At 32.2% G+C, this 12,944-nt stretch overlaps 1 protein-coding gene and 1 pseudogene across 1 annotated transcript; both read right to left on the bottom strand.

Moving 5' to 3' along the window:
• Positions 1–1,977: 1,977 nt before the first annotated feature.
• LOC120207073 (FCS-Like Zinc finger 3-like) lies at positions 1,978–2,710 on the bottom strand. Its single transcript, XM_039206584.1, has 2 exons — positions 2,278–2,710; positions 1,978–2,197 (listed from the first exon to the last, which is right to left on the bottom strand). Exons 1-2 carry the CDS (start codon positions 2,580–2,582, stop codon positions 2,011–2,013), a joined length of 492 nt encoding a protein of 163 aa, XP_039062515.1. The 5' UTR covers positions 2,583–2,710; the 3' UTR covers positions 1,978–2,010.
• A 5,883-nt stretch (positions 2,711–8,593) lies between these two features.
• On the bottom strand, positions 8,594–9,658 carry LOC120207074 (annotated as a pseudogene).
• Positions 9,659–12,944: the final 3,286 nt, after the last annotated feature.

Below are 12,944 nucleotides of genomic sequence, written 5' to 3'. Positions count from 1 at the left end.
AATACTCGATCCGGATTAATATTCATTATTCATTAGAAGAATTTTTTTTTCATTCCACTAGTAGAAATTGTTAAAAAATGTTTCGGCCATATAATTTACGTATGTTGTTATACTTGTGACATCATTTTACATAAATTTAATGAGTTTGGTCTGATCCGATCCGATCATACAAGGTTAAATTCTCTCTTAAATTATGTGTGTTTAGAGTAGGTGGAGTCAAATTTGTGTTTAAGGTAAAAAGTATCTTGTACGAGAATAATAGTATAATGTTTTATATTTATGGATTATGCTATAACACCTCTCTTTATACTCTCTTTATATATTGTTTCAATTAGATCTTTAATTTGCTTAATAAAACAAGAATATATATTTTTAGATTAGGTCAGACATGGTGTAAGTTTAAAATTGAATCAAATTTAGTCGAGTGAAATTTTTTAAATTCGAATAAGATCAAATAAAAATATATTGTGCTCGAATTATATATATATATATATATATATAACCATGAGCTTAATTTTTTGGTTAAACATACTTTAGATATTTATTGATTTTAAAATTAAATAATGATCAATTTTTTTGATAAATACTTTTTATTTTCATATCAATTTGAAATTAGAATAATGAGATCTTAATTTAATTTTTAAATTAATAGTTTAACAATTAAGTTTTTCATATTCGTAAGGTAAGAGTGTGAGATATATCAATATATGAAGCTTAGTTTTATTTTTTTTAGTCTTCCGTTCAAAATTAACGTTAAGTTTGAAAAAAATTAAAAGTTTAGGTACTAAAACGGACCAAAACTAATAATTTTGGTACTAAACGCGTTAAGTTTTTAACGGCGGGGCACTTTAATGAAGAAAAACTAAAAGTTAGGCATTATTTAAAAAAAATAAAAATCTATGTATTAAAAGGGGTCAAAATTGATAATTTAAGTACTAAATACGTAATTTACCTTTATGTTTAACTGCACTCAAAATCAAAATCTTATTTTCCTCACCCAACTTTTAATTTGATCAATTTGCTTACTGAACTTTACAATCGAATCATTTTTTTCACTCGATCGTTTTCTCTCTAGTAGCTGATGACATGACATTTTATTATTATTATTATTTAATATAAAATAATTAAAATAATAAAATAAAAACAGAAGGTGGCCATGCCACCGCCAATCACAATCAATCGCCATAAATGGTGGTCGTTCGGTCTTAAAATGAGGTGAGTTACTTCGGCTCGATATCTTGAGTCCGAATCCGACCTCCATTTTATCGAAACTTGTTCCGAAGTCCACGAATTTGAGATTGAAAATGAGAAAACCAAAACATTTCAGTTCAAGTTCACAAGTTTTGGGACAATTTTCGATGAAACAACTACTAGATTCGGACTCAGGTGTTGAAATGAACCGACTCATAAAATTTGGAATCGAATAACCACCATATATGGTGGTCGACTGTGGTCGGAATGAAAATGATGTGGTGTCTTAGGGGTAGAAATGAAGAAGAGAAGAAAAAAGGATAAATTATATCACGAGTCACTGAACTTTACTCTTTCAAAACGACGCCATTTCGAAGTATATTTGAGTTTCTTAAGACGACTTCGTTTTAATGTTTGTGTCAATCATAACGTCATTAAATAGTGAACCATGACATCGATACGTTAGACATTTGTCAATACAAAATAAAATAGACAAAATTCCAATCTAATATATAAACCGAAAAGAAAGATCCACATGATTAATTGCATCATAGAGATCCAAGCCTTTTTTCACAGCCTCATATATGAAAAACACAAAACATTCGCTGTTGAAAAGACTAAATCAAAACTAACAGGTTTGTTTAAGTAGTAAATAACTTGATATCGTTTAAGTAAAGTTTTGAGTTTAAGTTTTTGTATAGGTAGAAAATCTCTACTCGGATACTCATTCACCAAAATATGGATTAATCAAGACGAAGCATTAGAATCGAAGGGGCAACTAAAAAAACTTAATCAAAATTGATTATAAGCTGATTAGTTTCAGGCAGCTGCAACTGTGCCTGTGTGCAGATGGTACCCATCGGTAGTAGCTGCAGATGCTGTTTTGGTTTGTTCCTTGTTTCTCAAAGCTTTCAGCGTTGCAGAAAGCTGGAATCTCTTTGCATTAACTTCATCCTTCACTATCTGATTGTACCTGCATTCTTCGCTGCAGAACGGTGTGTCCCCTCTGCACAACGAAAGAACCAAATCGGAACGACACTCGAGGAGGACAATAACATTATCTTCGGATCGAGAGACGCTACGAACCTGTACATGAAGATGTCTTGATTGTTCCCGAGAGGCTTCCGGCAAAGGAAACAAGCATCCAAGAAATGGGGTTGGCGTTCTTCGAATCTGTTCTCGTAGAATCTAATGCAGGGCCTCGAAGGAGATGGATTCATGGAACCGCCATTGTTGTCGCCGCTGTTCCTCGAGTAACAAAGAAATCTAGAGAAAAACCCGGTTTGCTGTTTATGGTTTCGGCTATGGCCGGCTTCGATGTCTGCAAGTGAATCCACTCCAGTGTCACGTTCAACCGAACGACTGTTCCCCGGAAGAACAAAAGATTCCATTTTTTTTGAAGGATCGAGAGAGAGAGAGAGAGAGAGAATGAAGATGAGTTGGTGAAGAAATCAGGGGTGGATTTTTATAGGGAAAAAGGGTTTGCTCTTCGGTGATTAAAAATAACGGCGGGGAAGGAGAATCCGTGACCGCCAAGGCATCCGCTCAGGATTGGATCGGGTGCTTCTACTCTGCAATATCTGTGTATTTAACTGGCGTTAGATTCTGATTGAGATGACTTTGGTTCTTTCACATTTCATACCTTTGAAGAGTTAAATCTAATGTGCCTTTAATCTATATTTTTTTATCGTTTGATTGTTACATGTTGATGTGATATTTTATAGTAGTGATGTGATGGTCTACGATACTAATATAATAGTTTCTTTGTCATACTTAAGTTATCAAATTAATTCATCTATCATGTTATTTGGTACGTTATCAACCACCATGAATATCCACATAAATCGTGGACCTTCAATTAACACTGTGAACTTTCACGTCAACATCATAATGGTTAACGACAAAAAACATTAATTAAAACACCACATTAAGATTATTTTCTGTTAAAAATGTCACATTAAGATAAAAAATAATACGATATTCACATTGATTTTTTAAAAAAATACTAAGACCTCTTATACTTTTTTTGTATTTATTTGTTCTCCATTTAAAATAATTATTATTGATAATAATATTAACTTTAATGACATGCTACAACTTTTTGCAACATTAATTAGGCCCTCACATGCCATATCAAATGGTATGATGGCATTCACTTTAATGACGCACTTTATTTTCAATAAAAATCAATATTAATTATATGAAATTCATTTGTGAATTAATAATGATAAACGAGAATCATACATTTGAGGGATTAAGCTTAGTTTAAACATTATATTAAAAACTTGAATCAAGTTATCTCAATGATTAAAATGAATGATTGTTATCTTTAAATGTTCCGAGTTTGAATATATCGTATATTAGAGGTATATAAACCTTTATTCTCAAATGAATCGAGTCTTTTGAATAGATATTATCCTGTAATCACCTTTAAATTAATAAAAAAATAACCATTATATTAAAGAAGGATAAAATTATCCTCAACATCAATTCCTAATTTTAATTCTATCTAATAGAAGGGAGGGAAAAAGTTATTCTATGAAAAGGAATAAGGTTCTCCTTGAGTTTAAAACTCATGAATTAAAAAAATACGAGAAAATAAATGTGAAGAGTTTAACCAACTGATCAAATGTACTTACTCAAGTTGTTAAATTTTAATTTAATTTTAGTCAAGCCAATACTATTCATCGTTAAAAGAATTATTATTTTAATAATTAAATAAATTTAATAATAATATATTTGATCTGCGGTACTTGTATATTTTATTATCATAGTTGAGATAATAACACAATTGCTTGCATATAAAAAAAACACATTTACTTAACACTATTTACATTCTATTAACTTACTCCTAATTTTAATGCAAATGTATAAATAATGAGTTTAAATATGTTATTATACAAATTTATTTAATTGTTACATCAATACTTCCGTCAACCACTAATAATTATGGCCTGATTGAAACTAAATTCAACTTTTAAGTTATATCAATCGTTGAAGCGACCCAAAATATTATTTAAGAAAATTATATTATAAAATTAGATTAATTGATAAACACATTTAAGAACGATAAAAAGTAATTATATACAAAAATGAGAAATTAAGATCAAACTCACCTAATTTTATAATTTGAAAAAAAAACCATTGAAAATGAAAACAATTGAAAAGAGAAACTTAGGGGGTTTGTTTGTTTACTTAGAATGATTGTTGAATGATCATATGCTGAATGATTCAGAGGCTCTGGATGAATTAGCTGAATGTGACATGCTGTTTGTTTACTGGCTCTGAATCATTCAGAATGTACTTCTGTGCTGAATCATTCAGCACTGTTTTGCTGAATCAGTCAGCACTTAATCATTCAGAAGTGCGAAACAAACGAGCTGAATGCTGAACGGTTCAACATTCAGGGTTGAATGATTTCATTAAGAGGTAAACAAACAACCCCTTAATTTATCAAAGTTCAAAATTAAAAAAAAAGAATTAAAATATAGGGTAAAGCATACAAATGGTCCCCGACCATAGGGTACAATTTTATTAAGTTTATCGACTATTAAAAGTTATAAAATGGTCCTTCGACTATAAAATGGTGCTTTGTTGAGTCATTCGACTATTAAAAGTTATAAAATGATCACTGACTTCATTAGATTATAAACTCGTCATTTTTCATTAAAAATGGGTGAACTACACAAATGATCACTTTTGTTTGAGTTTTATAAATTTATGGTCACTAGATTAAAAAACTATATGGTCATTTTCGTTTTGTTTTAATTAAGATGGGGTCTCTGGGATGTTAACTTCTGTTAGTTTGATGACATGGCATGTTAGTAAAATAGTTCATTTATTTAACTATTGAAATTTAGATAAATTTCTAATCACGAATCTTTCTGTAAACCCAAATAGTTCAAGGATAAAATATCAATATACCCCCTTTCCCATATGTTTCTTCCCCGAACCTATCTTCTCGACTTCTCCATCGCTTCCCTAGATTTGTTAAGTTTCTCAACTATTAAAAGTTACAAAATGATCCTTTAACTATATAGTGTTGCTTTTTTGAGTACCTCGACTATTAAAAGTTATGAAATGATCACCCAACTATTCATTATATTCCAAACTCGTAATTTTTTGTTAAAAAAATTGACGATATTCTGAGCTAAACGTTAATCTGTTGACTATGATATGATAAAATATGCTCTCAGAATCTCAAACGACTATCATATCTAAGTCATCATATTAACGTACAACTTAGACAACTGCCAATTTTTTAATGGAAATAGGCAAGTTTGGAAATAATGATAGTCAGGTGACTATTTTGTAACTTCTAATAGTTGAGGAATTTAACAAAGCAACATTCTATAATCAAATGACCATTTATAACTTTTAATACTCGAGAGACTTGATAAAGTAGTACTCTATAGTCAGAGGACCATTTGTGCACTTTATCCTAAAATATAAATTAAACCTGAAATTTTGAAATCACAACTCACATTATACATAATTAGACTATCAGTTGTGGTCTGTTTTAGTACATTAACTTTCAATTTTTTCAATATCATACCTAATGTTTAGTCTTTGTTTCATTTTAATACCCTACCGTTAAAAATTTAACACGTTTAGTACCTAAACTATCAGTTTTGGTTCGTTTTGGTACCTTTCATTTTTTTTTTCAAAATTTGACGTTAAATTTTGAATGGGAGTACTAAAATGAAACATAAACTAAACTTTAGGTATGATATTAAAAAAATAAAAAAAATTTGATACTAAAACGGGCCAAAACTAATAGTCAAGTACTAAACATGTAATTTACCCTACATTGATTTGCTCCGGTGAAAGAAATTGTAAGACCATGTGTCGGTACACAGTTCTGATACTTCAAGGTCTTTTTCTTCATTAATAAAGGAGGCATTGGTGAGAGCAGTTCATGAGAACATGGGGGCAGTATTACTCCTATAAATATATGTACTTTCTTGTCCTCTTCGTTTGCCCCCACGTTGACAGCCTTGAGATTCATATCTTGTAAGTTCAATTTCCTTGTAATGAAATAATGTATATATCACAGCTGGCGTGACCCAATTGGTAAAGTAAGGGCTCTTGGGATTATGAGTTGGTCTCATGTCCTAAGTTCGAATCGCGTTGGTTGGGAATCTTGGAAAAAAGAGGGAGACAGAGTGGTGGGTTCTTTGAGCTCCTCTGGAGGTTGCCTTGTAGGGTCGGATTCTTTACTCTGACCTTAGGAGGTCCTACGTTATCAAAAAAAAAAAAATCATGTATATCTATTCGGTTTAGTATTTTTTTGTGCAGGAATGGTAGTATTTATGTGTAAGATTACATAGCTAGTTCAAATGATGTTATACTTATTTTTATGTATCCCATTTGTTACAGCTCTACTTTCACTCAACGATCTTGTTCAATGTAGTAAAATAGATTAAAACTGATGGTTTAGGTATCAAATGCGTTAAGCTTTTACGACGGGTACTAAAATGAAACAAAAATTAAATTAAATATGATTTTGAAAAAAAATTAAAGTTTTGACATTAAAACCGAACCAAACTAATAATTTAGGTATTAAATGTTAAGTATGATTTTAAAAGAAAAGTTAGAAATTAAAATGGACCAAAAGAATAGTTTTGTGATCTAAAGGACCACAATAGAAATGCATAATAGTAATAATAATACAGGCAGGTGCAATGTGATGGGCATGTGATGAAGTTACCGATCAGAATCCAACTTTATTTATTTTTTGTTGTTGAAGGAAATAGAAGGTAAAGGAGCATTTAAAAGTTGGATAAATAATAGGGTAAATTACGTGTTTGATATCTAAATTATCAATTTTAGTTCATTTTAATACCGAAACTTTTATTTTTTTCAAAATCATACCTAACGTTTCGTTTTTGTGTCATTTTAATACCTCGCCATTAAAAACATTTGCACGTGGCACCTTTTTATGGATAAATTGTATCATTTATCACTAAACCATATTCTCACTCCTATTTTGGTCATTAAAGTTTTATTTTTTAATTTAATTACTTAACTTTCAAATTACTCCTAATTAATTACTCTAACTTTCAAATATTTTTTTTTTTTTTTTTTATATTAAATTCATTAAAAATTATCAATAAATAATGAGAGTGATTAGGAGCAATTTAAAGTTGAGTAGTTAAATTAAAAATTTAACTTTAGTACTAAAATAGGATTGAGAAGATATTTGAAGGATGAATGACTTAATTTATTCATAAAAATACAGTGCCGTTAAATTTTTAACGGTGCGGTACTAAAATGAAACAAAACTTAAATGTAGGTATGATTTTAAAAAACATAAAAGTTTATGTACTAAAATTAATAGTTTAGATAATAAGCGTGTAATTTATCCTAAATGTTATGAAGTAATTAGATACGATGAATGTGAATTGTGGATCCAATCTACAACAAACACATTATCATATTCAAAGAATAAAGTATCATGTTTATTTTCTTCAGAAATCGAAGTATTATTTAAATTATTATCTTTAAATGTAAATATTTAATGCAATTGAGTTAAATTGAGTTTAACAAATGTTAATTGATCAAAATAATGAGTCATATTTTATTATTTATAATTTATTTAATTTTATTAATAAATCCATCAATTTAAACTAAATTAAGATGTGTTATTTGATTTTATGTTTAAATTGAATTATAATTATGGGCAAAGTTTAAAAATGGTCCCCTGACTATAGAGTTTTACTTTATTAAGTCCCTCGACTACAAAAAGTTACAAAATAAAATAAAAATTAGCTGACCCTATTCCCATATGTAATGGGATAAGGGAGAGGTAGGATAGTAGGCTGTCCCCAACGCCAGGTTGAGAGCAGCTTCCGTGGGAGACCTCCGGCAGTCAGCTAAAAAGTTACAAAATGATCCTCTCATTATATAGTGTTACTTTGACTATAGAGTGCTGCTTTGTTGAGTCACTCGACTATTAAAAGTAATAAAATGGTCGTCGACTATTCATTATGTTCCAAACTCGTCTTTTTTTTTGTTAAGAAATTAGCGGTCGTCTAAGCTAGATGTTAACATAACGATTGCAATATGATAGTTGTTTTACATTATGATATTAGATTTTATCATATCACAATCAGCAGGCTAACGATCATTTCAAAATACCGTCAAATTTTTTAACAGAAATTAAGAGTTTATAACAAAATGAATAGTCATGTGACCATTTTGTAATTTTTAATAGTTGTGGGACTCAACAAAGCAATATTATTTAGTTGGAGGATTATTTTATAACTTGTAATAATAAAGATACTTAATAAAGTAGTATGTTATATTCGGGGACCATTTGTATAGTTTACCCTATAATTTTTTATAAAATAATAAGGGAAGAACTGTAAAACTTTATTATTTTACTAAAAGGTTAGAATTCTTAATTTTTTTTCAAGAAAGAAAAACCTCGACGCTAGAATTTCTGAAGGTGAGGCAAATCGGGCAGGCTTGAGCCACTTGGTCACACTTTGCACACAAGCAAAGATGTTGGCATGGCAGCAGCACCCGCTGCGACACGAGTCCTACCGCCTTGCACGACGGACCCGACATAGCCATGCGTTCCGGATCCACGTAAGCCGACTCGGCGTCTTCTGCCTGCGCCTCTAATCCTCCGCCGGCGCACCTCTGCCCATCCTCTCCCCTTTCATGCTATCGTGCGTCACGGCAGCTCCTCCGCCGCTCATTAGCCTGTTGGAGCTGAGCTTGTAACGAAGCTGCCGTTGCCTCCAGCGTCCTGGCTTTCGCTTGCCAAACCTGCCTCCACGCTAAGTTGGGCCGCCCGCGCCTCTAACTCGATGTTCCGCCGCTTTGCCTTCTCCACTTCCTTTTCCTTCTCTCTTAACCTCCTTTCCACCGTTTCCTCCGCCACCTCTAGTAGCGCACGATAGTGTCTCCGCCCTTTCTCCGCTAAAGTACGTCGCAACTCCTCCCCCTAACAAAAAACAATATGCAATTGCAGATTTTCACAAACAAAAAAAATCTGGCCATGCCCCAACTTTAGAAACCCGAAAACCGGTACCTGAGCTTGAAGAAAACGATCCAATTCATCTCTTTGGCGTTCGATTTGCGTTTCCAAATCATCGGATACCATAGACGAAAACGCAGAAAAATTCGAAACAAGAGTTTGCGGGTGGAGCTGATTCAAAAAATATGGGATTGATCAAGAAAAACTCCCTCTGGTTGCGGCGGTAATGGAAATCCATTTCCCTCTTGTCCACTCCTGCAAATATAAGAAACTAATCAGCCCAGAATATAATCAGGGAAAGAGAAAGAAGATTGGGGAAGGCCAAATGAACCTGTTTTGCAGAAGAACATTTGAAGGGTATTGAGCATGAACGGCCATTTGAAAAGCAATCAACAAGAATGAAGGATGATGATGATGATGATAATATAAGCTCAAGAACACCCCTTGTCAATTAATTTTGGTATTGTATTCTTTATCATTTTAGTGTTATTGTCTCTACAATAAAATTTTATGATACTCGATTTCAGTTAGATAATGAATGAAGTGATGCTTATAAAACCTAATCATAATATTATTACATTAATTTATTATTTATAAATGATATATATGACGATTATAAAGTAACCCTTATTCAAAATACTTCTGAATTTGATACTTGTATTATATTAATAGAAAGGTTAGTTAATATATGAAGCTCATGTGTAGTGTGAGGTGATGTAGAAAAATTAAGTTGGATTTAATCTATTTAAATTATAATTTTTTTAAAAAAAATATAATTTATATTGATATTGTATATGCTTTATGATTAAGTTTAAATAAGAGCACGAATCAAGCGATTTTGGTGGTAATGGAGTGTTATTCTTTGAGGTCTGAGGTTTGAACATCAAGAATGTTAACCCTTGAGGTCTGATGGTAAATAAATTGTTGTTATTCCTTGAGGTCTTGAGTTTGAACACCAAGAATGTTAGGAGCACGAGCGTTCATCGTTTAATGTGAAATGATTGAGAGTTATATTATAACAAATATTGTCTTATATTTAACCCAAATTAATAATAAATAATAAATAAAATATAATGTTGACTTATTTAAAGTATATATGAGTCGAGCTGACTCATGGACGGAACATTTTTTTTTTGCCAAAATTTAGCCTGGGCTGGTGAACCGACCAGCCCATGAATAGGAAATTCTGAATTTAGTCCCTATGTTTGCAAGTTTTAAAAATTTGATCCTTATTCAAATGGTAGCTGTTGAATTAAACTATAATATTAGTTTAATATTAAGTGTAAGATATATTTAGATCCAATATTCCCTAAAGTTAATACACTATTCATAAAAGAATAATTCCACAAACGTTGTTCAGTGCACAACTCACAAACTAACTAATTGATTAGGGTTACATTGTTCTCATCACCAATGGTCCTATCTTTCCAAGTGTGAATTGAGGCGTACTATACCCTTTTTTCCCTAACAATCATAAGCTTGTGACGGTTGAAATCAAGCATACCATGTGCAAGAAATTCCAAAGCTTTTTCATTGCAAAATTTAGTACATTTGGATCCCTACATCGTGCTCGTGTTTGTACACATACGTACAAAATAAATCTCTATACTTTTGAAAAAATCAATATAGTTCTTTGACCAACGTTTTGTCGTTGACTATTACAGTACTGGCATGCCAGTCTACGGTGCTAACGTGGCAGTGTGTCATGTTAGAGTTACTAATTTAGCCTATTTGTCATGTCGTCAGCCACATTAATCTGCCACCTTGAACTGCTATGTCAGTACTGTGAATGCTGCGTCAAACACCTTAACGGTCAACGATGAAAACGTTGGTCAAAGGGCCACATTGGGTTTATTTCTGAGTTGGGGCACATTGAGAGAAAAAAAATATGGTCACAATGGTTTTTTTTTCAAAAGTACAGAGACCTCTGATGCCTTTTTGCAAAGAAACTAAGAAAAATATGTGATCAAATTGTTTAATTTTAAAATTGACATGTACCTAAAATGTACTTAAATTAGAAAAAGGGGGGGGGGGGGTTAATACTCAATTCATAACCAAAGCAATACATGGCCTTATTGGCCAACTGGTTTGGATTTGTATATTATCCCTTGGAAAACACGTTTGAATAATATAATTTGAACCGACAATTGCATTCACCGGCCTCAATTGAGTCTATATGATCTACAAGATCCAAGTTGAGCATTAGTGATGTGGTTAGGGATGGAAAACGGGCACAGTTTCGTGGATTCCGCACCGCATCCGCCCGCCCGCATCCGCCTGTCCAGCTAATATCTATTAAATTTTGGACCATTATGAATTTAGGTGTAATTTTAGAGACTAATTATAATTTTAAATTGTATAATATATAACTATAATTTAACCAAATATTAAGGATATTTAGTCTTTAATCTGGTATTTAATTAGAGAAATATTCGGCTCTTTGATTAACCCATAATTCCACTAACGTCACTTTCCATGTTCTTTAGCCCATGCTGCCATCCAACACAAATTAGTCGTACTATAAGCATTAACATCAAAAGCAGCAGTTTTCATGTTCTTTAACCCTCAAAACCAATATTAGGCGCACTATGAGCATTAACATCGAAAGCAACACAACAATCCCAGCTCTGCGACTACATGCTCCCTACAATCTGTCTCCAACATTCGTAGAGCTACTCGTCTGACAAATTGAAGCATGCGAACTGTCTGGGAACCAACTCCAACATCCCATTAGTTTGCTTTCAGGCGGGTCTAGATGGGTATGTCGCTAGTGGGTAGTGGGTGTGGAGATGGATTTGAAAATGTACCCTCGTGGACGGGTGTGGATTTAAAATTTGTACCCATCATGGGTGGTGGACAGATGATGAATTGAAAAATATTAGGTGGGTATGGGGATGGGGGAGGGGTATCCGCACCCGACCCGACCGTTTGCCATCCCTAGATATGGTTAAAATGGTATATGGGAAAGGGACAGACAACATGGAGCATGTAGGGACCATGGGGAAGCACCAAACTTGAATATTATTGTTGGCCTTCTTTGGCATCTCTTCACGTTTTGCCTAACTAACCAACTTTCTATTCACATTACAATTAGGTCACTTTCATTATATAAGAAGATGAGTAAGGTTTTAATTTATCAATAGATCACTCAACTAAATAATGACACTCAACTCACTGGCCGTTAACATTTAACAGAAAAAGTGATGTAGCGATAAAGGAATTTGGTATGGTTAAAAAGTGTAAGTAACAAGGACTAAATATGAAATTGTAACACCCCAACCCGTACCGACTTGAATACGATCCGAGATGTCACATTGACATTTTCAAAACCTTACTCTTGTAAAAGTACGGAACATTTGAATTTATATTAAGAAATACAATCAAATATTATTCAATTGTGTGTTGTATAAAAATTTGAGATAAAAACGTGTTTATGAACGGTGAAATACGATATGAACAGTAATACCGTAACCTGCTACAGTGATTTTTGTAAATTGTACATAACACTCGTAAAAATTTAACAGTTCATTTCTTTTTCATTTGTACTTATATATATATGTTTAAAAGATTACAAAACTCGATCAGGCATAATACCTAATTTACCTACTTTATTTACATACCAACCTATTAATCATAATAAACATACTGTGTAATTTACTTCTGATCTGGTCTTTGGGCAGAGATATGTTGTTACTTTGAACTTTGCTTTAATCCTTCTGCTTCTCAGTACCTACGTGTAAATCACTTACACGCTAAGTCATAGACT

This window comes from Hibiscus syriacus, unplaced genomic scaffold (genome assembly GCF_006381635.1).
Source record: "Hibiscus syriacus cultivar Baekdansim isolate YM2019G1 unplaced genomic scaffold, ASM638163v2 tig00014304_pilon, whole genome shotgun sequence".
Classification (NCBI taxonomy): Eukaryota; Viridiplantae; Streptophyta; class Magnoliopsida; order Malvales; family Malvaceae; genus Hibiscus; species Hibiscus syriacus.
Note: the sequence above shows the minus strand (reverse complement) of the source record. Positions and strands in the feature narration are given on the sequence as shown.

Bases quoted from the DNA above. Each gene is read 5' to 3' on its own strand.
- LOC120207073 (XM_039206584.1), bottom strand. From the start codon at position 2,582: ATGGAATCTTTTGTTCTTCCGGGGAACAGTCGTTCGGTTGAACGTGAC. The intron at 2,198-2,277 runs GTTCGTAGCGTC...TTCGTTGTGCAG, and splicing joins CAAGACATCTTCATGTACAG to AGGGGACACACCGTTCTGCA.